A 26,454-nucleotide genomic window follows, 5' to 3' on the forward strand; every position below is an offset into this window, starting at 1 on the left:
ATATTGGCATTAGCCATCAAAAAAAAAAAAAAAATCTATACTGGTCAACGACTGGACCAATTCAAAGTCCTTTCCCCAAACTGATAACCTGGTCTCTAGATATGGCTCAGGTCAATCCACCAGTGTAAATCTATGCAGGGTTGTATGTCTAAATATTCTGGTTAGGGGTTTGTTCAGATTACTCACCCTAAATATGAGCAGTAGTAATAGTGATGCTTGACACAAAGCAAACAAAACGAAGCCTTTTGGCTACAATGACAGTTATTTTTAGAGTATAATCTATGATGATCCAATTATCCAAAAAAGAAAGCAACAGCTGTTTCTGAAACATGGCATCACCGAGCAAACCACAGCTTCAGAGACTGTGATCTAAAGTGAGCGCAGCGAAACAAGCAAGAGTTCAGTCACGCTGGAGCCCTACTGGCAGACGCTCCGTCTGGATTCTGATTGGTCAGCCAAGACTGCTATACTATGCATACAATGCAAACTGCAAAAGTGTCTGTAACATAACTTTACAACAGCAATATTACGCAAACATAAGTGGCGAAGCGAGCCAACTGTGGTTATATGACTAAAATGTATGAAAGACTTTAAACCTTTAAGACTTTCAGATCCACAGATGAAGACATCAAACTACACTGGGGCCTCAATTATAAAACATAAGATACCTATAATACATAAAACACTTCCTTAACATCTTTAAAATAATTTCTTGTGGTTCAAAGTTGCAGTGACCTTCAGTGATGTTTAGCAGCATTTCTCCAACCATTAAATAGCAATGTAACTACTATAATAGTAATAATAGTCCTGGATGCGAACAGACATCCAGTCACGCTGAAACACAGAGTACAGTAAGAGTTTGTCACATCATCACACACATCTTAGATTCCCAGGCCTGTTCTCAAGATGGCCTCTGCTACACATGAGCATATTACAGACAGAAGGAAAACAACAAACTGAAGCTCGCTTCATAATTACCATTGAGCATGAGTAGGCCGTCAGCGCCGGGGTGGGGACATCCCACACGGCCTGAACATGAGAGAAGAGACAGAGAGAGAGCAGTATGAAACATGTTTCAGTGTCCCAACACCTAGACAGCTGCCTATGTAGGGAGCAGATTTAGACATCTAGAGAAGGTAAACCCAGATCACACTGTCACGAGCTCAGTGGAACAGACCAGCTGACAACCTTTGCATTGTTATGATTGGTACATCACATCATTAGCTTAGCAAACATGCTAACAACAGAGAAGTTTTCCCTGCCGTTATGAAGCTAGCATCCACATCAGACATAGAGCAACAGTCGGGTTCCGGGAGTAAAAACGCAATTTTTTTCCATTGGAAAACAGATTTTTAACAATAACTTATAAACCTTTAAAGACAGAACTACTGTGAACTCAGAGGTTGTTAATGGATGGTATTTGCTTCGGTTGAAGTCGTCAGCCCACATTATTTCAACGTTTTTTAAATAATTGTGTTTAAAAACTTAAAAAATTTGTGATGAAAAACTACATTTCCCATGATGCAGTTCAGAAAATGCCACTAATCAGAGACTCGCAGTGAGCAATTCATGCCAAAAAAGCTCTTTAGCTCCGCCCACTCCCATGAAGCACCATCGCTATGCTGTCTATATATATATATATATATATATATATATATATATATATATTTATTCACCATGGATGATAATTATTAATTATTAATTTAATAATTGTTTTAATTCTATGAGAAGAGTGAAGTCCACATCACAGCTATAATGATAACACTGGAATCACTTTCAGAATTACTTTTTTTTCCAGCAGATTAATGATAAAAACATTGACAGCCAATCAGAACGTGATTTTAAAGAGCTCGGGCGTGATTTTAAAAAGCTACAGACGACAGAACTGCAGAATGTTCTAATAATACACAGAACGTTATCGTTTGCTGGTGTGGAGCTAATATAGTTATGGTTCTTTGTGTGAATGGCCTGAAGTGGGTCTATTTCCGTTAGGATTCTGCCTGAGAAGTGTCTCAACGGGTTTTGAAACAGAGCCCCGTCTCTCATGAGGAATGTTTCTAATAATGATCAACTAGCTTTGCTGTGTTACTAAGGTCACCCTTAAGTTTGACCCCAGTCACATGACAGATGCAAACAGTGTGTCGAATCCGAAGCTCTGTCACATGACACATCCCAGTTAAACATGTGAGCACTTAAGACACAGAAATATTCACTTCAAATGTGTGGTTGTCAGGAACTCTGTAAGATGGAGGGATGTTAGGATGATTCCAGGGGCCTGGATAGAGTGAGGGGAAAAAATATATTTTCTTTTTAAAAAAAAAAATACCTGAAAAGAAAACATTTAAAGCAAAATAAAATAAAAAATAAATATCTACAAATGTATAATATTGTAGTGAATGTTGGCAAAAAAGTATTTTCTCTATGCAAAATATATTCCAAATATTTTTTTGTTTGATTTTGGGGGTCAAACGTGACCTGGACATGTTGTCCTGAGATTTATCCATAATCTAGTCGGACAGATTTTTTAGAAAACGTCCAGGTACACAGACAATCAGCTGTAATTCTTCCAAGTCCTCACACACACACACACACACACACACACACACACACACACACACACACACCATCTGTTGTCCAATTATTAAACGCGGAAGCTCCAAGAGACATTACAGTGTTTCACAGAGCTCTCATCGTTCGTCCACAGTGAACCAAACTATTGTTTCGTTTCATCTGCTTTGTGATTACATACAATAACATCACAAGACAAACCAATACTGTATAGTGGTCCGTATCTGTGCCAAGTGTTTAATATTTCAACAGCAGCGTGTTGTTTCGAGTGCTTCAGCTAGTGTAAGCACATTCCCTGATGCTGGCAACCACTCGTGACAAGCCATTAACTGAGCCGTCGTTTATTAAGCAGGTTTTCTTAGCAGTGGTTTGCTCAGCACATCTCCCACATCTGTTCGATTGAGCGAACGTCGGCATGTTAAAAGTGCTAAAGCACATGAAATGCACAGGTAGCTCAGCTACACCGCAACTTCTAAAACATTTAGATCATAATTCGGTGGTTTCCTACTGTTAACCCCACAATTCCCAGATTAAAGTCAACATGAAATGGCATTTGAAAGCTGTATTACTTCCATAATGTAATATTCCTTACTGAAACAGGATATTCCAGAGCATCTCAGTGTATTCAAATGATATTTCAAATTATTTGCAGTTATTTTCATAACTTTATTACATTTAGTATAGTAACCATCATTAAAGTTCCCATGAAATGATTTTTTTATGGAATATTGCAGTGTTTATTCTAAATGATTTATCGTGCACATGATTAATGTTTTAAATTCATGTTCCTCCTAATCTTGAATCAGAATAACTTCCTCTCCCTCTTGCAGCGACATCTCTTCTCTTCTCTGATGACGAGGGCAGGGCAACCTGTCACTCACATGAGATCCACCCTACATTTGTTCTTGTTCCTGAAGTGTTTCACTCGGATATACGACACAATAGAGAAGAAAAGACTAGTGCAACTTCCGTTTATGTTGACTTTAAGTTACAGTGTTAAGCAATATTTTAGGAAGGCTGCATTATCAATTATGTAAAATGAGACCAGGATCGTAATTAATGTAATTACGACTTCATGCTGACTTTAAAGGGGTCATGACAGATGTGCGTCCAGTTTCTGAAGCCATTATAATGACTGATGCTGTCTATACTGATACAGTATATAGATGTGCGTTCAGTTTCTGAAGTCATTATAATGACTGACACAGTCTACGCTGATACAGTATACAGATGTGTTCAGTTTCTTAAGTCATTATAATGACTGACGCTGTCTACACTGATACTGTATACAGATGTGCGTTCAGTTTCTGAAATCATTATATTTCTGAAGTCATTATAATGACTGACGCTGTCTATGCTGATACTGTATACAGATGTGCGTTCAATTTCTGAAGCCATTACAATCCCTGACGCTGTCTACGCTGATACAGTATACAGATGTGTGTTAAGTTTTTGAAGCCATTATAATCACTGACGCTGTCTACGCTGATACAGTATACAGATGTGCGTTGAGTTTCTGAAGTCATTATAATGACTGACGCTGTCTATGCTGATACAGTATACAGATGTGCGTTCAGTTTCTGAAGTCATTATAATTCTGAAGTCATTACAATCACTGACGCTGTCTACGCTGATACAGTATACAGATGTGCGTTCAGTTTCTGAAGCCATTATAATGACTGACGCTGTCTATGCTGATACAGTATACAGATGTGCGTTCAGTTTTTGAAGCCATTATAATCACTGACACTGTCTACGCTGATACAGTATACAGATGTGCGTTCAGTTTCTGAAGCCATTATAATGACTGACGTTGTCTACGCTGATACTGTATACAGATGTGCGTTCAGTTTCTGAAGTCATTATAATTCTGAAGTCATTACAATCACTAATGCTGTCTACGCTGATACAGTATACAGATGTGCGTTCAGTTTCTGAAGCCATTATAATCACTGACGCTGTCTACGCTGATACAGTATACAGATGTGCGTTCAGTTTCTGAAGTCATTATAATGACTGACGCTGTCTACGCTGATACTGTATACAGATGTGTGTTCAGTTTCTGAAGTCATTATAAATTACTGACGCTGTCTACGCTGATACAGTATACAGATGTGCGTTCAGTTTCTGAAGTCATTATAATGACTGACGCTGTCTACGCTGATACTGTATACAGATGTGTGTTCAGTTTCTGAAGCCATTATAATGACGCTGTCTATGCTGATACAGTATACAGATGTGTTTTCAATTTCTGACATATTCCACACGCTTGAGTCTGTCGACAACAGGACAAATGGAAGAGTGAAAGAATGTTCAATTTGACGCGTCCAGTTTAAACAGCTGTTTTTTGTCTCTACAGAGACTTCAGAAGGATCCCAGCGTCGGAAACAAGCGGATGGTTTATTTTAATGGTGACCCTGATCGTGTTGGAGGATTATATGTTTGTTCTGATCATTTCATTTTGTAAACAAGGCACAGTTTAAGAAACCTTTGTTGACAGATGAAGCAGCTGACTGTATTGGATCTGACAGCAGCTGCATCACAAACTGCAAGTAAATGATTTCATAATGCTTTGTAAATGACGACTTTATATGGATAATGTTTTCAAAACATGTATTCATGTGCAATAGCGAGTGCCCGTTGTTACTATTTCCTGTGCAGTGATGTTGGCCAATCATAACAGTGGCTGTTTACTGACAAGCCTTAAAGGAGCCGCGCATTAAAAATGGATCATTTCAGACAGAGGCTCAGAATCCACTTTACAAAAAACTTTAATAATATTATAAGTGGAACAAATACATTTAAATAATTAAAAAAAACAAACATGTCATGACCCCTTTGAAGGAGGGCCTGTGGATACCGTAGAGAGCCCCATTCACTCTCCTGCCCTTTATCTGTCACACACAGGGTGGCAGAGTGTGTCCTGCACTAAATATAGTCCGTACCCACACCCTTCCCTCTCTCTGCAGTAAGTGCCGCCCCATGTGTCTGGTCCATCTGCTCCAGCAGGCTGAGCGAGAAGCTCCAGTGAGAGAGACAGAGAGTGACTGTAGCGCAGTGCCACACCCAGATCCACAGCACCACACGCTGCTTTCAGCCCACCCGTGACAGAGAAACACGCCGCTCTGCTGGGATTCAATGCGCAAACAGCTCGGACACAACGATCATTCACTCATTAACCATTTCAGTCGTATCCGACTCTTGCTGATTCTATGGCCATCTCCTGCCATACACCAGAGACTGTCCATGAATTCTCTTGGTCATGATTTTTCCAGGGTCACCAGGTCTTTCCCCAACCCTCCCTATTACATGGCTTGGGACTCACACACACACGCATTCACACCTATGGACAATTTAGCGGGTCCAATTCACCTATACTGCATGTCTTTGGATTGTGGGGGGAAACCGGAGCACCCGGAGGAAACCCACGCAGACACAGGCGACAAGCAAACTCTATAAGGAAAGGCAGGACTCGAACCAGGGACCTCCATGCTGTAAGGCAACAGTACTGACCACTGAGCCACGGGACACAATGATACTTGGGTGATTTTACCCCAAATAGACATGACATGGAGTGCTTGAATCCTCCAACATAAAACAATAAGATATTCTATGTGAAAAAAGTAATATATATAAAAACTATGCTTACAGAGGATATAATACTAATGAAGGCCACATAAGTGTACTTAAAGAGAGCACACTCTCGTGACTGCTTTTTAACACACTAAAGTACACTTTGAAAAATGTCAAATTAAATGTTTTACTTAACATTTTAAGTACATTTCAAATCATAGTTTTAATCTTTTGTTTGGAAGTAATTATGAAATTACATAAAAATGTACTTAAGTTCTACTTAAGAGTGTTTTTGACCCACTTAAGTTCAGTTCTGTCATGACAACTCTCTGAGTGTTTGGCATGGTAATGGGTATGACAACGTTAATATGTTTGGTCTTGGCAGAATAGATCTGCTACGCTGCTGCTGCTGTTGATTATTGCTGCTGCTGTTGTTGATTATTGCTGTTGCTGCTGCAGAGCAAGTACGGCACTTGCCAATTGCCAATACATACACAACACGCTGCTGTGAGCAAGTAAGACATGCTGCTGCTGTACAATATAATGTACATGAATTACCCATAGCAGATCTATACATGTGGAGCTGGGGAAGGCGGAGGGTTTCTGAAGCGCGCTGCAGTGCTAAGGCAAATGCTACTCATGTATTTGAAGATTGAGCATGCAGCTCATAGGCTACTGATACAGCAGGAACCAATCATCTGTGTCCTATAGATAATGATGTGATTACGAGTAGGTTGAGTTAAAGGACCTATTAGCCTGCCCATTAGAGTTTCATGCCAGAACTTTGTATATAATTGCAATTAATATAAATTTAAAATATAATACATTTTCATTTCATTGTAAGTAACATTTAAGTGTCAGAAAACATTACATTTATTTTGCATTTAAGTATATTCTTTTATAGTATATTATTTCCATAACAAGAAGGCTACTCTTTTTAAAAGTGTACTTATTTTTCACAAAGGAAGTTGTTCAGTCTTGGTGAAATATGATAAAGATGCTTTTTTTGAGTAACAGGCACTGTTGAATATTGCAAAATATTGTCTTTTACCATGGTAAAATCCACTATTTTACATCAATTCAAGTAGCTTATTGTTTTTCTCAGGCTAATTTATGAATAAAAAAATGTTGCAAGACACTGTCAAAAAAAGTGCATTATTATCTTCATTTAACTGTTGTATCCATAGGTGTGCGTATATCGGCTATTTTACAACTGCTTTGAATGTCATCCAATCAGGTTTCAGAGCCAAAATGATCAATTTTATAATCACACTTTTTGATATTAAGAAATATTTATTTCTTGAACCAATAGTGGCTAGAATCACAAAGCTCAACACAACCCTCTCAATTATATCCTACTTTAATTTCCATGAATCAAATGTACAGAAAGCTAAATCAGTATAAAACGCTGACCTTATATGAACCATGTATAATGTGTGAAATCTGTCCTCTACTTCCTCAATGCACATGTAGCCTGTCTTCTAAAGCCTTATGAGACTCCAATGACGACAGCACCGTGATCAGGAAATGGATCTTACCCTTCAGAGGGTCCTGCTCCGCCCTCATGATGTCGATCAGGGAGCTCTCCAGCGAATGCATGTTCAAGCTGTCATACATCCTGGACCGATCCTGTGGAACAGAGTTGAGGAATGTGTCAATATATGTGCAATACAGAAGTTTGCTGTGGAATTATGGGATTACATGCAGCTCCCTAATGCAGTTAGGAGCAAACGCAGAACACAGGGAACGGCATTCTTTCCGAACTGATCACTCTAAGCAGGAATAGAGTGTGTTTGTGTCACCCCCGAATCCCCGGAATACTGCAGCAGACCGGATTCTGGGTCACGCTCAGAATTCCAGCCCTGCGGAATGTTGTTTGTAGAGCTGTCATGAGTGGAATTAACCAGGCAGGTTTGTTAGCTTTACTGTATTTTGGACTGAAAGTTCAGCCAAACCGGTCTCAGTGCGTGGCTGTTTTAAGGCAGAATGAATCCGACGTGTGTGTGTGTGTGTTTTGCTTGTTTTTGTGACTCAGGTGCATTATGAGAATATCCCTCTTCCCTCCACTAGGGGCGTCCCGTTTCCCTATCACAACACCTGCCTAACAACATACCACAGATATCTGTGTCATTACTGCAATGAGACCAAGAAGGAATGTGAACATAAACACAGCCATCCGCCACCCGGCAACCCTGCCAGACCTGTGTGTGCACTGCAGGAAACACATGACGACTGACACAAACAAGACCAACGCCACAAGCTCCAGGCTTAACACAGAGACCCTTGTCATCTCCACCCTCGAGATAAAGAACTGTACTTAGTTGTGTTGTACTTACAGATAACATTCATGAAATAAAAGTCCACTTAAGTGCACTTAAAGAGAGCACACTTTTATACTATGTTTCTGAACACCCTTAAAGGAATAGTTCACTTTAAAATGAAAATTACCCCAAGCTTTAAGCCCGAAATACACCAAGCCGACGAACTAGTGTCAATGAAAGCAGACTGCGGGGTTGGCTCACGTCCTCAAGCCATCCTAGATGTATATGACTTTCTTCTTTCTGATGAACACAATTGGAGATATATTAATAAATATCCTGACGCATTCGAGCTTTATAATGGCAGTGAACAGGGGTCACGAGTATGAGCTGAAGAAAGTGCCTCCATCCACATCCATCCATCATAAACGTGTGCTCCACACGGTTCCGGGGGGTTAATAAAAAATATCTAGCTTCCGCCAGACTGCCTTCTGTATTCAACGTCGCGTCAGTTACACTTGTTTTGTAAGTTGAATAGGGAAGGCGCAGGACGTAGCGTAAGCTTTGTGAACTGCAAGAGTTTAACACTTTCTTCATAAGTTGAATATGGAAGGCGGTCTGGCGGAAGCTAGATATTTAACTTCATAACTTGTTAAACATTAATATTTTTCTTACACAAACGCATTGGTTCACTTCAGAAGCCCCCGGAGCCGTGTGGAGTACCTTTATGATGGATGTATGTGGATGGAGACAATTTCTTCTGCTTCAAACTCGTTGATCCTGTTCACTGCCTTTATAAAGCCCGGATGCGTTAGGATATTTATTAACATAACTCCAATTGTGTCCATCAGAAAGAAGAAAGTCATATACACCTAGGATGGCTTGAGGGTGAGTGCACTTTGTAATAATGTCAAGTCATTGTATTATGTAACCAAGATCATGTACCCTTTAACATCCAATCAAATCCTGAGGGGTAAAATCAAGTCCCGCCCCTCATTAGTTGACTATTCTTTTTCACACTAAATACTCTACAGTAAGAAGTTGAACGCTCTGTTCATTGTTGTTCTTAATATAGTTTATGATGTTTAGTAGTCATTATTTAGTTTATGAGCTTTGCTCTTCATAAAGTTGAGCTGCTGTAGTTTGTACATTATGGAGCAGTTTGAAGTGTTTTAGTATGTGGTCCATCGTGGTGAATCTTCAGCAAACACACATTAACCAACAGCAGCTGCTGTGCGGCAGGACAATACCACATCACTGCCGTCTTGTCTTCTTTGCTTGCAAGATTGAACTGAAACCAGGAAACAAATTAATAGAGCTCGCCACAATATCTGTTTTTTGTGCTCCGTAACATACAGATACCCTGACTGACACATAACTGTGTATGACGGACATTGTTTGGAAAGCACACAGGGAGTAAGTGTTGACCGCGTCACGCACAGATGCTTCCAATAGGATCTGTCACAGCCATCTGCCTCCCACAGGTACGGCAGGTTTTTCTATCAGCCCTGAGCTGTTTTCAGCATCCAGTCCGTTCACAGGCGCTCACAGCGCAGCTACAGACAGAGCGAGGCTGGAACGGCTAAATATAGTTTCAGCAACATCGCCAGAAATAGTGTCTGAAAAGCAGCTCAGTTCTCCAGAGAAGAACACAGACCTGAAGACTCATGCTGATCCCACACTTTGGGTTATTGTGCTACCATTCAATATCATTCAATATCAAATGTTTATGGAATCACCTTTTTATAACCTCTTTTCCTTTTCCACTGCCTCTAGTATTTCTTTAATGAGACCAGCTCATTCGAGTGTGACTCAAGACTGAGACCACATGATCAGTTAATGACTGATGCGTTCACACCAGGTCATAATTACCGTAATTACCAGATGACAACACGTGGCATTCTGCTCTGAATGTCCTCTGAATTATGCGTTTCTATGGCAACACTATCACCGGCAAAATGAATCTGGAGCGGTCAGGTGGTACAAGTCCGAAAATTCCAAGTTGTAATTACGATTTCTATGAGGATGTGAACGCTTTTTACAATTACGGTAATTACAACATGGTGTAAACACACCTCGAGTCCAAGACCATGTATCATGTGGGTTCAGACTCGACCCTGTCCTGATTCAAACATGTCTCGACTATGACAGTGTCATTAACATTCAAATTTAAGAGTTCAAAACATCTCTTGGGAAATCGATTGAAATCTTTATAGCCACATTTTATACTCTGTTCTTTCCTCCTTCCTCCATTTCTGTTTTGTTTTCATGCATTTGATCTCTAGAAGACGAAGTGAATGCGGAGCAGGAAGGAGAGGACAGGAGGAGAGAGGAGAGGTGCGAGGAATGCCAGGAATTCCAAACGGAACAATACCGTAGATACTAGTCGAGCCGGACCTGTTTCCTGAGTGATGAAGGCCAGAGCACGCTCAGCTCAGTTCTGTTAGGCCCGGCTTTACAGGAATTAGCTGTGACGTGCCAAACACTGATCTGGTCCGAAACTAAGCACAAGCTAACAATGAACACCGAGTTATTCTGTACTTCACCATACCAACAGCTCTTAATGACAGAACGACAAGTTAAATATGTCAAACCTAAACTGCTTTCATTCAGTAACACATCTATAGTCATTAACACACAGGGTCTGAACAAGTTTAGCAAGCCGCAGAGAATATGGATGGCAAAAATACCAGTAGCCATGTGGCCGATACTAAAATAAAAAGTAAAAACAGCAGAGCTAACCCTGAAGTGAGCGGGTGTATCCAGTGAATCACATGTGAATAACTTGCTGTTTCTGCTCATCTACAGAACAATAGGATAACATGAAAAAAATGTGTGACTCTCGCCTCTCACACACTCACACTTTTTCACTTTCAGCTTGAGAGTCAGAAACTTTCAGACTCTCACTAGTATAAGCAGGGCTGGAGAATATATTGAATATATTTGCAATCATTTACCTGGTAATATAAAACTTTGTGAATATCACAATGTACTCTTTGATCATTGTTTTGGGACTTGAGTATGAGAGCACTGAAGCATTTTAGCATCTCAGCTATTTTAATTTAAATTTCAGTAGAAAAAATTGGGATTTCTGTGAAATAGACACACATTTGTGTAGCAATTTACATGTAAAAAAACATTGCTGAATTATTTTTATTGTATTTTACTTTGTGCATTAAAATGTATAAATCTACATTTCTACAGTAGTTTGGTTGAAATTACGGTTCCTAGATAAATGATGACAGAATTGTCATTTTTGGGTATACTATCCCTTTAATGGGTTTTTATTCATATGGAATATGATTTTTTTTTAATGAAATAATACTCTATGGCGGTAAATTTCTAAATGAGTAAGACAGTGAGTCATTCATTCATTTGATTTGTTCAAGCAGCTGATTCATTCGGGAATGAAGTAAATCACTCTCTTTATGAATGGATCATTGAATTGATTCAACACCGCTGTGTTGTTCGGAGAACAAAAACCGCACTCGTGTGATATTGCGCTTGTTACTCATGTGATATTACTGAACTAGGCCATCATATGATATAAATATGAGACAAAAAATCATACAGAGACATTTTTGCCCTGATATCTTGAATTTTAGGGGCATATAACTGCATTCTATAGGCTTCATCATGCATGTTCATAACCATCAACTGTATGAGATGGCCCAGATGACCTACGTTACGTAAGATTTAAAAAATTAAAATTTAATAATTTTAAATTAATGCGTTAAATCGAAAGCCCTATATATATATATATATATATATATATATATATGTATATATATATATATATATATATATATATATATATGTGCACACACACACACACACACACACACACACACACATGCTAGTAAGTGGTACGAGGTCTTAGAAAGTCTTCCTCATAAATAAAGGTTAATATTCATGTAAACATGTGATTGCACTTGAGATTCATGCGATTCATAGGCGGCACATCTAACGGCAAACCGGAAATTAAACAGATTGAATTCATTTTTCCAGAAAGCACACTGACCCCAGACGGGCTCATTTGTCTACTTTTAGACTAAACAAACACTGGTGATAGCAGCGCCCTACTGAACTGTTGATTTTCGTCCAGAGTTGAGTTCAGACTGCCACACAGTAATGAAGGGAGAGGACAGGTTCCTTCAGGAGGAAACCGGCAAAACCCTGATGACCTCACCATGAGTCATCACTGTCTTCAGATCCTGTACCAGCTATTGGAGCATCCTACTGAACTCAACAGGGCGTACCGGGCGTACACACAGATACCCAAACGTATACTGACCAACAATTACATAATAACATAGACAAAACTGATCCGCCTCCCATCAGCCCATGAACCTGAGAGCACATCCCGTACCTGCAGGGGCAGCAGCGTGTTGCTGTTGTTGTCCGTACGGAACATGTTTTCTTCAATCCAGGATTTGGGTCCCAGCGAGCCAGCGGAGCGGGGGAACTTGGGCGGAGCAATGACGTTACTGGAGAAGGGCTTCTTCATGGGAGAGATCTGGTTGAGTGAGCCTGGCACGCGCCGGTGGTCTCTGCCCCAGGACATCCCTCCGGAGCTCCAGCCGCTGCCCTGATGACTGCCCCACGGAGACTGCTTCATCATGGGCTGCACACACACACACACAAACACTTCAATGCAAACACTAGATTAGAAGTTCAAGTCCCTTTCAAGGCAGGCCAGTTCACTCGGCGGCCATCTTGGGGACGCATCTATTTTTAGTAATGCCAGTACAATGCTACTTGCCAAACTCACATTCCTATAACATATTTTAAATCAGCAATAAAATCTGACATGAATTGTATTGTAAATGTTGTTTATTACCCTCAAATAGCACAAATGCTGTAGTTTTCAGGTTGATATAGCTAGTGAGCATGTGACTTTAGAGAAAGGAGACATTCTTGTTCTAAAAGAGCATTTCACTGGACAAACATCTGAACACTCTTAATCATATTGAATGTGCAATTGTAGTGTAGTTGCAGATAATATAATACTAATGAAATTAAAGCCCATTTAAGTGCACTTAAAGAGAGCACACTTTCATCACTATGTTTCTTTACACACTGAATTATGAAATATGTTATTCAATATTACATTTAAAGTAAATATACTTTAAATGAACTAAACTGCAACTTTATCATTATAAATGTGTAATTACAAATATATTTAAATGCATGACGTATAAGTTTCAATTGAAATGACATCAAAGCACGAAAACGCAATGTAAGAGATTTGCTGAATAAAGCGGGAGTTTTGTCACTGATAAACTCACACTGTTTGATTGACAGCTCCAGCGATTATAAAGGGAGCATTCTTTGATCACTTTCTACATATAATTTAATAACTGTTTAAATAACAGATTATTTTCATCCTACTAAGAGAAACAACGTGAAGTTGAGCATTTAGTCACTGGTTTGATTTACTGACACATAGACAAAGAACATCTGACTGTACATGAATCATTACATATCGGATCAGATATTAGAATTAACACAATTACTTACATGTTGTTGCATTACTGTCGAGTCCATATCATAAAGTCTGTTTGCAAAGCAATTGATTTACCAAAAAATCCACAGTGAAATTTACCAAATACAAATAAATAAAGCTTAACTGAGACATTCACATTGTCTTGCGTTCAGTTCACACTTCAGTATAGTCTCTTAAGTAAATTATTTAAGTGCTGTTATTTATGGACTCTTTTTAAAAGTATACTTCTTTTTCACAAGGGATAGGCCTGTAAGTACAAGATGATGTTATCAATGCTTCTGTTCTGTTTTCCAAAAAGAGGAAGACTGGACACTGTTATTACATACATGTGTCAAAGGTTAACTGCATCAAGGATCAGCACTAGCATATAGATGACCTCAAGCTAACAGAAGTCGAGGAAGTGTGTGTGGGAATCTGAATGAGAGTGACTGGAGTATTCGAGTGTGTGTGTAAGTGTGTGTGTGTGTGTGTGTGTGTTTCTTTGAGCGTGGCCAGGCTTTGCCTTGCTGTACAAGTAAGAAGATTTAAAGCTTTACATCTAACACTCCACATCTCGTGAACAAAGTGGCGACAACACACACTGTCTTTATCTGAGGATATATGCCAGAAAAAAATGACAGAAAGAAACACATTTTCACTATCAGCAGGTGTTGTCATCGCACAACTCAAACGAGAGTTACACCCATTTCTGCAATGTCTAATGTGTGTAATTGGGTAATGGCCTGAGAGAGTGTGTGTGTGCGTGTGTGTGTGTGCACATACAATCTGGTTGAGTGTTTAAGGGATAGTGAGAGACAATTAGCGTCTAGACGCTGGAAACATGGTGTAGAAGTATGCAGCAGGAAGTAAACCACGTTCGAGAGCCTGTGCTGGCAGATATATGCGACGGTCATATTGAGTTCACAGGCAAAAGTACCCTGCGAAAGTGATTTCACACAAGCTTCTGAGGCAGTGTAACTATCCAATAAACTAGAACAAAACAACAGAAGTTTTGCTGCTAATCAAGCATATATTTCATTACTTCAGTGACCGCAAAATACAACTTGCAGACGCCATTTTGAGTCTTCAGTTCGAGTGACATGGAACTGCACGCACAGGATTGTGGGATATTACAGGCAGCAAAGGATACATCAGAAATTAATCAGATGAAGGTATCTCAGGAGACAGGAAGTGACACGATCATTGGATTCATCCAGATGTGTCTTGTTGCCTTCCTACATCTGTCTACGGTCATCATTTCTCAGCTTTGTGATGAAACCACAGAATTCTGTTGATATGCTGTGCATATATTGGCTGTTCAAATACGGCACATCCAATCATAATTTAGATCTACTCATTTCATAATATTAGGTAAACTGATTTGAATGCTTGATTTGAACATAATGCCAGATTTATCATTCATTTAATGACTATGAATTATCTTTTTTTTTTGGTTTATGTCCATCAAATTCCAACTAAAATGTGCAAATAATGAATTGATAATTTTTTTAATTATTTAATTGTCAAAAAAGAAACTTGCATTACCACATAAACCAATTGTTTTGTTTAATTCACAGCAAAACATTGTAATATCTACACTGAGGAAAAGTTTAAGGTTGGAGAGATTTTTGAAGATTTTTGAAAGAAGTCTCTTATGCTCACCAAAGCTGTTATTATTATTATTATTATTACAATGTAAAATAGCTGTTTTCTATGTAGTATATAGTAATATATAGTAAACTGTCATTTATTCCTGTGATCAAAGCTTAATTTTCAACATCATTATTCCAGTCTTCAGAGTCACATGATCCTTCAGAAATCATTCTAATATGCTGATTTGATGCTCAAAAAAAAAATTATTATTATTATTAATGTTGAAAACAGTTGGCTGCTTCTGTGGAAATGGTGATACATTTTATTTTTCATGATTTTCAATGAATAGAACAGCATTTATTTGAAATAGAAATCTTGGTAACACTTTATATTAAGGTGATGCAGTTACACATTACTACATGTGCTTACTATAGTAATAACAGTAAATTATGCATAATTACAAGTAACTAACCCTAAACCAAACCCTAATCATAACCATAACTCTATAGTAAGTACATGTAGTTAATTAATATTACTCAGTACAATATAACTGTCACCTTAAAATGAAGTGTAACCAAAATCTTTTGTAAAATTATAATTGTTTTTACTGACAATGTAACTCATCCTTAATGCTCTTCCTGACATAAACAGTGTTATAAGGTTATGGTCATATCTCTCACACATACAGTACAATATTCCTGACTCCTGAAAGAAGGGCGTCTCTTATCTGTGATATCATGCTAAAAGACATTTACTCTAGCAGCTGTTATACCAGCATGACTTCAGATGTAGGAATATCGCAGTGACAGATATAGGGCCGCTCCTAAACCATGTGACCGCCTCCCCTAGACCCCACCCCACCCCCACACAGAGACATATCAGATCTGCAGCGACACAACTAGGGTTTGCATCTAAAACACTGAATGTGAGTTTTCTGTGGGAAACAGACGTTAGATTGATTCAAATTGGTATCTCGAGTCCTTTATTTGTTAATCTGACTACTGTATGATTGTCATTGCTAGGGAAGACGACACAATAGACATGCTGTGTATTTATTGTTTTTGTGTTTTTTGCTCAATTCAGACTGCAAATGTTGTCTGATGTAATAAAATATAATTTATTTTGTACTGTTGTTGTAGATTCAGTAGCGGTGCGGCAAACACTGTCATAAATGTGGAATATCTAATATAATATCAAAGAAATGCTGAAATGCAAAGGAATAGTAACATTCACCAAAATGGCCACCATCATAGTGCAGTTCTGACTGTAGATTACTGTGATAAACACTTTCTCAGACACTGCTGCTGACATCTATACACTCTCAATGACAGATGTCACTGAACACACCCCTGCTGTCCCCTCCAGAAAACACATGGAAAAACATAATACTATATTCTATTTCTGCATTATTCAGAGTGCAAATAAACTACTTCTGCCAAAAATGTGTAGTATAAGCTGTTCAGTATCCCACAATGCACTGAACGCTGACCTTACATTTATACTGTGACTCATTATTTGCTCATACTACCGCAACTTATTATGACATTACACCAAATTACATTAAAAAGCACAAAATGGCAGTTATTATTTCTGAGATTATAACTGAACGCCATTCACAATGTTTCATACTGCAATACTAAACATTCACTGCTGCATAGTACATACTGTGACACATACTGGGATCAGTCTTTAATGTTTTGTTTTATTCAAACAAAAATACAGTAATATTGTGAAGTACTACTATTATATATTATTATTATAACGTTATAAGCATACTAATACTAGTAATTCACATACTAATTTTGTAGTGTACACTGCGTAGTGTGCAGCGCAGGCCGCATTTGTATTCAACGCACAAACGTCACAATGGCTGCATTATGACGCAACAGCTGCCGTTTGAAGGCCGCGATTGCGTCACAATGACAGTTTAACAGCCGCTTCATCTTTAGTATTCTACACAGGCCTGCGGTACTCTTTTCACGCTTATTGTACTAATGTTCTAGTGTGTATGTAGTTTGGCTTGCTCACCTGGTGGTGGTGGTTGTAGTTGTTCCTCTGCTGCAGGAACGCGCCCTGCTGCGGGGGGATCTGCGGGCTGACCGGGGACCGGCGGCTCTGCGGCGGCTGCGGGGGCACGTTGATCTGCGGGGGAAAGGGGCTGCTAAACCCCTGCACCGGGCACGGGTTGGCCGAGAAGCTCTGGAAGAAGCCGGGGTTGATGGAGGAGGGGATGCCTGGGTAGAAGTTGTCAGGCTCGGTGGTGGGGATAGGGTTTATTGCGTTCGCGGAATTGGAGACGGGCGGAGGAGGGGAGCTCGTCTGCACCGACCACGGCGTTCCGAAAGCGGGCAGGGTGGGAGAAGCTGAGCCGCCGCCGCCGCCCCCGGGGTTCTGCATCTCCGGGAACGCGGCCGCGAGCATGTTATTGCCGCCGGTGCCGTTGTTGATGTGGTGTGCGCTGGGGGACTCCATCGGGATCTTCACCTTGGACGATGGCGCATCGGTGTCCAGGCCCGTGGAGGAGGAGGAGGAGGAGGAGGAGTACGGCTGCTGCTGCGGCGGCTCAGCCTGCTGATGTATGTTCCGGTCGTGCTGAAGGTCACCGGCTGTCTGTGCGTGACCTACAGCGGAGAAACGGCTCTGCTCGCTGGACTGAGAAGCTGTCAACCCCGCAGGCTCATCCTGCATGTTGCGCTGATGTGACGGGAAAAGAGGGGACACCAGAGGCGAGCTGCTCGGGCACACCGGGGACGGGCTGGAGTAGGGTGTGAACGCGCCTCCGCCGAACAGTGTGGAGCTGCTGCTGCTGCTGCTGCTGATGTTCGCTGTCTGCAACAAGCCGAACCCGTAATCACCCATTTAATTGCGTCAAAACAGCGCAGCTCTCGTATTCCCAGGCCTGGTCAGGAACAATAAGAGACGCGCAGTGTCCTGTAACTTCCTAAAGCCTGTGTGGAGCGAGAGAGGAGGAGCTTTCGGTCGAGTCGGTCACCTTTTTGCACACTATAAATATTGTTCGCGGATTTAATTGTCTGCGGCTTTTTTTAGCCGTTTTATCCGTCCGTCCGTCCGACCGACCGCGCATCCCCCTCCTCGCGTTACCGGCTGATCTGCTGCTGCGGCAGAGGATTAAAACTCCTGCATGCGCGTCACCGCCGCGTCATAATGCATGCGCGAGCCCGCCCCCCTCTCAGCCGCAGAGCGAGCCGCAATGTGCGCGTCACTCATTCATTATTCAGGAGGTGCAGCAGAGCAGACCGGTCCGCCCGGCCTGAATGACACTGTCGGAAAGATGGCAGCTGTTTGTCAACTGCACAGTCGGGTGTCTTCCAGTCTTTCCACCTTTAGCCTTTATAATCTGCCGTAGCCATGACCATAACACACTGCGTACTGTGCCTAGTAGCCATAATGAACGTCCACATATCATATTACAGGGTGGACTTTTTGTGGCAGTATAGCATATAGTGCAGTACATAGTATGCAGTGTATTCTATACAGTGTACTATGCTGTTTAGCTAGGTAGGCTTATTTAGTAGCCTACATTGTTTAGTGTATACTATAGGCCTAGTGTAGTGTATTCTATATAATGTATTATACAATATAGATTATACATTTAGTATTCGGTACATAGTAAGTACTGTTCTATGTAGTGACCTATATAGTAGGCAGTTGTTTGTTATTCAATATGTGTGTAGTGTATACTATATAGTGTAGTATATTCAATATAGTGTACTATGCAATATAGACCATACATTTAGTATTCAGTACATAGTAAGTACTGTAGTATGTTCTATGTAGTGCTCTATATAGTATGCAGTTGTCTGTTATTTAATATATGTATAATGTACACTATATAGTGTAATATATTCTAAAGTACTTACTATGTACTGAATACTAAATGTATAATCTATATTGTATAGTACACTGTGTACTATACAATATAGATTATACATTTAGTATTCAGTACATAGTAAGTACTGTAGTACGTTCTATGTAGTGCTCTGTATAGTAGGCAGTTGTCTGTTATTTAATATGTGTAGTGTATTCTATATAGTGTAGTATATTCTATATAATGTACTATACATTCTAGATTACACTATAGTATTCAGTAGGGTACATATAATGTAATGCAGTATATTCTATGTAGTGCACTATATTGTATGTAGTGTTTTTTATTATTTTGATATATTGTGTTGTGTATCCTATATAGTGTAGTATGTTCTATGTAGTGCATTACATAGTATGCAGTCATTTATTAAGTATTTAGTATATTGTGTTCTAGTGTACAATATATAGTGTAGTATATTCTACATAGTAAATCTAGATTGTACTGAAGTGTTCAGAATATTGTGGTGTAGTGTCTAGTTTGTAGTATATTCTTTGTCATTCATACTGTGGTATTATTGTAGTATATGTTGGGTAAAATACATATCTAGTACATAGGATGTAGTGTGTTCACTACTATATATTATACTGGCTAGTTTTTATTGAAGCATTTAGTGTTTTGTTTATTCTGTAGTGTATAGAATAAAGTGTTGTTTATTCTATATAGTGTACCACATATACAGTCTAGATTGTACAGTATACAGTTAGAGTGGTAGTGCACTGTATTCAGTTTATACTGAAGTATTGCGTGGGGCCTAATATATAATGAAGCACACAGTGTGTACTGTATACTACTGTATACAGTGTTCTGTAAAGTATCCTGTATAGTGTACTAAATTTAGTAAATTCTATGTAGTGTAATATATAGGCTAGTATACAACCTAGATTATACTGAAGTATTCAATATAATGTTTAATGTAATAAATAGTATGAGTATAATATTCAGTAACATTTTATTATACACTGTCCTTGTTACATGTTACATGTACTTACTCCAGAAATAACAGTAAATTATGCATAATTACAAGCAAATAACCCTAAACCAAACCTAATCCTAATCCTTTAGTAAGTACATATTGTTAATTAATATTACTCAGTACTTAATTGTATAATTACACTGTAACAAGGACACAAAATAAAATGTAATCAGATATTCTACATACTGTAGCATTTAATATATCATAGTGCAGTTACATAGAATATAGTTTAGTACATACTGTAGTGTATACTTGAGTATATAGTATGAGAGAAAGGAGATAAGTGAAGGTGCGATGTGTGCAGTGACGATGGGATCTAAAAATATCTCATTAAAATGCACCCGGGTGTCAAGGAGATTAATTCCTTATGCATGCTTAAACAGCATCCTCGTGCTCCTAACGAGGGGACGTTATTCTGTCCCTCCGGTCTTTGTCCACCTTTTAAAGCATCTGATCCCGTTTGACAGCTGGTGGTGTTTGTACCTCCCACGTCAAATGTGGCATTTGTTTTAAACACTTCAGCCCCTCTCTCTCGCTCTCTCTCTCTTTTAGCCCTGATCAATAATGAACACTTTTAATGGATGTGTACGGAGGGGGTCATTCTATCAATAAGCACAATTCATTATGGTTGTATTGCCGTCAATCCAAGCCCAAGAGCCTACGGATTCCCTTTCAAAATTGAAATGTCTTATTTTTCCACTGATGCAATCAGTGAGGACAGATTAATCATATAATCATTGATCTAAGCCCATCACGGCTTCACCTCAATGCAGCGGCTATTGTGACAGTTACAAATTAACCAACACGTCTCAATTGATCAAAGTCTACTCACTTTTCCTATTTGCATGCATGCTGCACACAGCATCATTATTCCTGAAGTTTTTCATGCTCCCGAAATGCAGTTTTGAGCGAAAGGACATGTCCTGTGATTTGTTATAGGAATTCACGGGCTTCAGTCCCTGTGTCCTTAAACATGAGCATCAAATCCTGCATGCTGCCTATGTAATCGGTCATTCCTGGCTGGAGAATGTTCGGAGATAAACTGGAATAACCAAGCGTAGCAGCTGACCAGATGTAATTGTCCTCTTTGAAATTAATTTTCATCACACATACAAAACACTGTATAGTAACAGAGATGGATGATTGTGTTTGCATGTGGACACATACAGATGAGATAAGGGAAACAGAGTTAGTCAGAAATGGGATTGTGGGATACGGGGGTGTAGAGTCTCAGAGATACGGCCAACAGACATTGTACACAATCTAATTTGCTGATTACCACCGTATAGATTTCAACCTACAACTAAACACCAGCTGGCCTTTTAAGTGTGTGTGTGTGTGTGTGTGTGTGTGTGTGTGTGTGTGTGTGTGTTTGTGAGCATCAATGCTCCTTGGTTTTCACGGTGCATTGTGGGACTTTTTAGGGAGCGAACGTTTCAGTGCACTGGATTGATTTTGTGATTGGGACAGCACTTAAAATGGCCGACTCCGTGATCAGTGCCCTGACTACTGAGCTGATTGAGACTCATCCTAGATTTTAGTGGTCTTTGGCTAAAACTTGAAGCCACAATGCTAACAGATCAGTGTTTTTAGCATGTAGCTATGCAGTTGCAAGCAATGGTATTCTTGTTATTGTCTTATTGTTGTTTTATTGTTTATTAAGTTAATTCCCTTAGAATATCAACAGCACCTCTCCACTGTAAGTCACATGATTTGAGGCATCATTTATGTGAGTACCATAAGCAGAGACAAGTTATATAGTCACTTTCAAACCAAGCAGCTTTCTGTTCGTAAAAGTAAAAGTAAAGGCTTGTTCACAACAAGAATGCTAACTAATGATTAGCATCCACACCAATGAACTGTTCTTAGCGTGTGCTGCAGTTGTGTCGTCTGTGACGCTTTAAATGTGTCGTAATTATTACAGTAGTGGTGTGGGTGTCTCTATTCTCATCCTTGTTGGTCCAAAGCTTTTATTGACACCAGGCCCATCGAACGACTGATCCTGGAATGTGCCTATCTATGACATAGATAGGTGAAACGTCGCCTCTGCAGAGAAGAGCGATACAGAACTAAAAATAACATTACCTTTCAAAGGATCCTAATGCTAGGAATATGGTTATTTTCAACAATATGAATGTCTCAGTTGAGCTTTAGAGATTTATTTGTATTCGGTACATTTCACTGTGGATTCTTTGGTAAAACAATTGCGTTTCGGCGCAGGCTTTGCTAACATACTTTTATGATATGGACTCGACAGTAATGCAACAACATGTAAGTAATTGTGTTCATTCTAATACCTGATCTGATATGTAATGATTCATGTACAGTCAGATGTTCTTTGTCTATGTGTCAGTAAATCAAAACAGTGACTAAACGCTCAACTTCACATTGTTTCTCTTAGTAGGATGAAAATAATCTGTTATTTAAATGGTTATGAAATTATATAAAGAAGCGATCAAAGAATGCTCCCTTTACATTCGCTAGAGCTGTCAATCAAACAGCGCGAGTTTATCAGTGACTGAGTTCTAGACTCGCGCCAAAACTCCCGCATTATTCAACGAATCTCTTAGTTTTTTTTTGAGTTTTCACTGTTAGTTATGATGAAAGCATTCGTTAGTGTGCAGAAATTGAGTTGCAATGACGAGATCACTGCTTTCATGCGTTCAACAACATGTCTGTTATCGGCTACAATGTTCATCACTGCAACCTTTCATGCCACGATTTAAATGTAATGCTATAATCAACACTTTTCATGATTAGGTAACCTTGAGAGCTGTAATGATAAAAACATGCTAAAAGTTTTCAACAGAGTAATACTTGGTCATTTCAAATGGAAAGATGTTAGCCAATCACAGCAGTGGGCGTTTACACTAAAGTCTCACAGCAGACACGCTCCTTAAAACAGAGCGTTCAAATAAGAGGGCTAAAATCAGGGTAGGAAAAATGCCTTTTATTTCTAAATTATGACCATTTTTGATGTAAAAATCATACTAACATTATAAGTGCACCCCAGGAAACATTATAAAACAATAAAACAACGCTGTTCATGACCACTTTAAATAATATCCTGGCTCTTCCTAGCTTTATAATGGGAGTGAATGGGGGGGGAGAGATTTTGAAGCCCAAAAAGCGCATCCATCCATCATAAATATAATCCAAATGGCTCCAGTGGGTTAATAAAGGCCTTCTGAAGCAAAGCCATGGGTTTTTGTAAAAAAAAAAATCCATATTTAAAACTTTATAAACTAAAATAACTGGCTTCCGGTAACAGCCATATGAGTTCCGGCAGAAGAGTGACCTCTGACTCGACGCATGACGCAGGATGTAGGAATAGTGTAAGCTTAGACGCCTCTCGCGGTTCAAACAAACTCAAGCTTCTCTTCTCATATATCGAAATCTTCTGCGCTTGCGTTGGGTCAGAGGTCACTCTTTTGCCACAAATTGACGCGTACGGCCGTCTGCTGGAAGCTAGTTATTATAGTTATTAAAGTTTTAAATATGGATATTTTTCTTACAAAAACCCATTGCTTCACCTCAGAAGGCCTTTATTAACCCCCTGGAGTCATATGAATTACTTTTATGATGGATGGATACGCTTTTTGGGCTTTCCCCCCCGGAAGAGCCAGGACATTTTTTAAATAAATCTCAGATTGTATTCGTCTGAAAGAAGATAGTCATATACACCTAGGATGGTTTGAAGGTGAATAAATCATGGGCTAATTATCATTTTTGGGTGAACTATCCCTTTAATGCTTGCCTTAGCAAACACATCTGTGCTTCACAATGTTTTGTTTAACAGTGAGAAAAACAAATGGGAAATTCATTGTGATCACTAAAAGGTAATAGATTAAAAAAGGAAATTTCACCAGCTGATCACTGCAGAGATGACACAGCATATTCCCTTGAGGCCTAACACACACACACACACACACACACACACACACATCTTCGTCATCACTTGTATCCTCTTGAGATCTCTCTTTTTCATCCCCCTTCCTCCATGTTCCTCTTCAGCTGTTGGGCCCATAAACTCCTCCTGCTCTTGTTGCCCAGATGGGGCAGTTCTACCAGTTTAAGGGCAGGTGTGGCGGCCCTGGCCGGTGCTGAGCAATCATTGGCTGTGATTAGTGTGTGTGATTTCTAGGTGGGGTTGAGTGTGTATGCGGTGGCGGGGGGAGGGCGGTTATAATAGGGCAAGCTGCCAGCTGCTGCCCCCTTCTCAATGTATAGCCTTCTTAAACAGGATAGGGGGTTGTATTTGTGTGTGTGTGTGTCAGCTGCCACAGAACTGAATGTGACACCTCAATCTGATGATGAGCACATACTATGGCTGTGTTCCAAAACCTAGCAAGCCGCCTAATTGTCTACTGTCTAGGCGCCTACCTGGCAACTATAATGGAAGCTTATAAGTGACTGATGTGGAGCACTGTTCAATGGCAGCTGCACACAAACTAGCATGTTTCACGTGAGACAATTCAATACAGTCTAAAGTTAGCATGTTGCTAAGCTAACAACACATCACTCAAACAGTGTGGTCACGTTTACTGCTCTGTGAATTTTTGTGGGTGAAATACAGTCACTTCCATAGGAATACACACGATTGAGAAAATGTGCAAAATTTGCTTCATACTTAGTATACTAGTATATTTTTTGATACTAATTTCACTTGACCTCTCCGCCATTTTGGATGGATATTTTTCCAATAGCTATGCGCTGTCAGTGATGGGGGACACAGTTATAACACTTCCTCAGCAGGCATTTTTTGGGCCGAGCTTCTCAGGACGGGGGACACTCTCTGTCAGTTGGCGTAATTGTTGTGCGGAGCAAATCTATATTTAGATCGACGGTGGACTTGCTTACCAGACGGGCTATTTTCAGATTTCTGAGAAGATCTCTTGTCTCGCTCCCTGCAGTGTCTGAACATGCAATGAAGACTGAACCACTGAACTAATGTTTATATTGATGTTGTTTATGACATTGAGATTTGAAAAAAGATATGAGATTGAGATATGTATCTGGGTTTTATAGCATGAGTTCATAATAATTAACTGAATGTAGTCAGGGTAGATGGCATATTTAATTCATGCAAATGAAAACAATGCTGTGAGGGACAGACGTACAGTCTGTTGCAGAGTTTTATGATCATATGCACGTCATGTTTTCCAGTTTTTTGTCCAGTTTCAGCCACATTATCAACACAACAGTACAACCCATTGAACAGACTGTACTTTTATTCCTCAAGCACACACACACACACACACACACGTAATAGAAGTGTGTTTAGAGGCTCTTTAAGAGGCAGCTGTATCAGTTTAAGGGTGAGGAGTGTAATCAGTGTTGAACACAATGGTTCCTTCTTCTCCTTTAAACAATCAGACAAATTCTGAACAAAGCATATGGTCTTTTGTTTGAATCCTGATCCTGTAAAATCAGCAAGGCCACAAAATATGTAGCTCTGAAACCACATCTTAACCTGACATGAATTTGTTATGATGCAACTCTCATTTCAGGTTTTTATTTTTATTATCTTAATGACAACAGCAATCAAATAATCACAGTCGCCCAGTATTAAGTGTTTATCACTAAGGTAATGACTCGTTTGCACACTCAAATGATTGGTGGCGTTTGTTAAGACAAGCAGTACTATTAGTATTGCTTATAAGTAGTCTAAAAGAGATTGTTGTCCAGTTTTTTGGACACACAAATCATAAGGCCAAATGTGTTTAACTGGTTTAATGACCTGTACATCCCAGTGACAGAGTGTAATGTACAACTGCTGACACTGTTCACAAGTTCATGATATCATCATGCGAGGCTCAGTACAAGACATGTTTTGAATCCACATGAACAGTTCTCATAACAAATTTACTCCCATTTCATTGACTGTATGAATTTGACTAAGTTAAAACCCTTTTGGAAAGTTGTATTGGTTTTGTTATGATTAGGTTCTTTTAAAAAAGATTTGTGTGCTTAGCTAAACTGAGCTAATAAATGAAAGATTAAATGAATCCAGTAGAGTATAGAGTCTAATCCAGTATAGTAAAGAGTCTGTTCTCTTCCTGTTAAAGATCACACTAGAAAAGACAGACTGCTGAATGAATGAGTATATTGAGAC

The 26,454-nt window shown here is 39.4% G+C and overlaps 1 protein-coding gene across 4 annotated transcripts in view; it reads right to left on the bottom strand.

Annotated features, from left to right (window-relative positions):
- The window catches only part of cpeb2 (cytoplasmic polyadenylation element binding protein 2), a 31,057-nt gene extending 12,002 nt beyond the window's left edge, over window positions 1–19,055 (bottom strand). For 2 of the 4 annotated variants that reach the window (XM_051880629.1, XM_051880628.1), the window contains exons 1-4: window positions 17,506–19,055; window positions 12,769–13,023; window positions 7,680–7,770; window positions 979–1,029 (exon numbers count right to left, since the gene is read on the bottom strand). In XM_051880629.1, coding sequence (XP_051736589.1) covers window positions 979–1,029; window positions 7,680–7,770; window positions 12,769–13,023; window positions 17,506–18,336 — 1,228 coding nt within the window. In that variant the 5' untranslated portion in view covers window positions 18,337–19,055. The remainder of the gene's footprint in view (window positions 1–978; window positions 1,030–7,679; window positions 7,771–12,768; window positions 13,024–17,505) is intronic. The other 2 variants (XM_051880630.1, XM_051880631.1) reach the window with 2 other exon arrangements.
- Window positions 19,056–26,454: the final 7,399 nt, after the last annotated feature.

The sequence above is a fragment of the Ctenopharyngodon idella genome, chromosome 22, assembly GCF_019924925.1.
Source record: "Ctenopharyngodon idella isolate HZGC_01 chromosome 22, HZGC01, whole genome shotgun sequence".
NCBI lineage: Eukaryota > Metazoa > Chordata > Actinopteri > Cypriniformes > Xenocyprididae > Ctenopharyngodon > Ctenopharyngodon idella.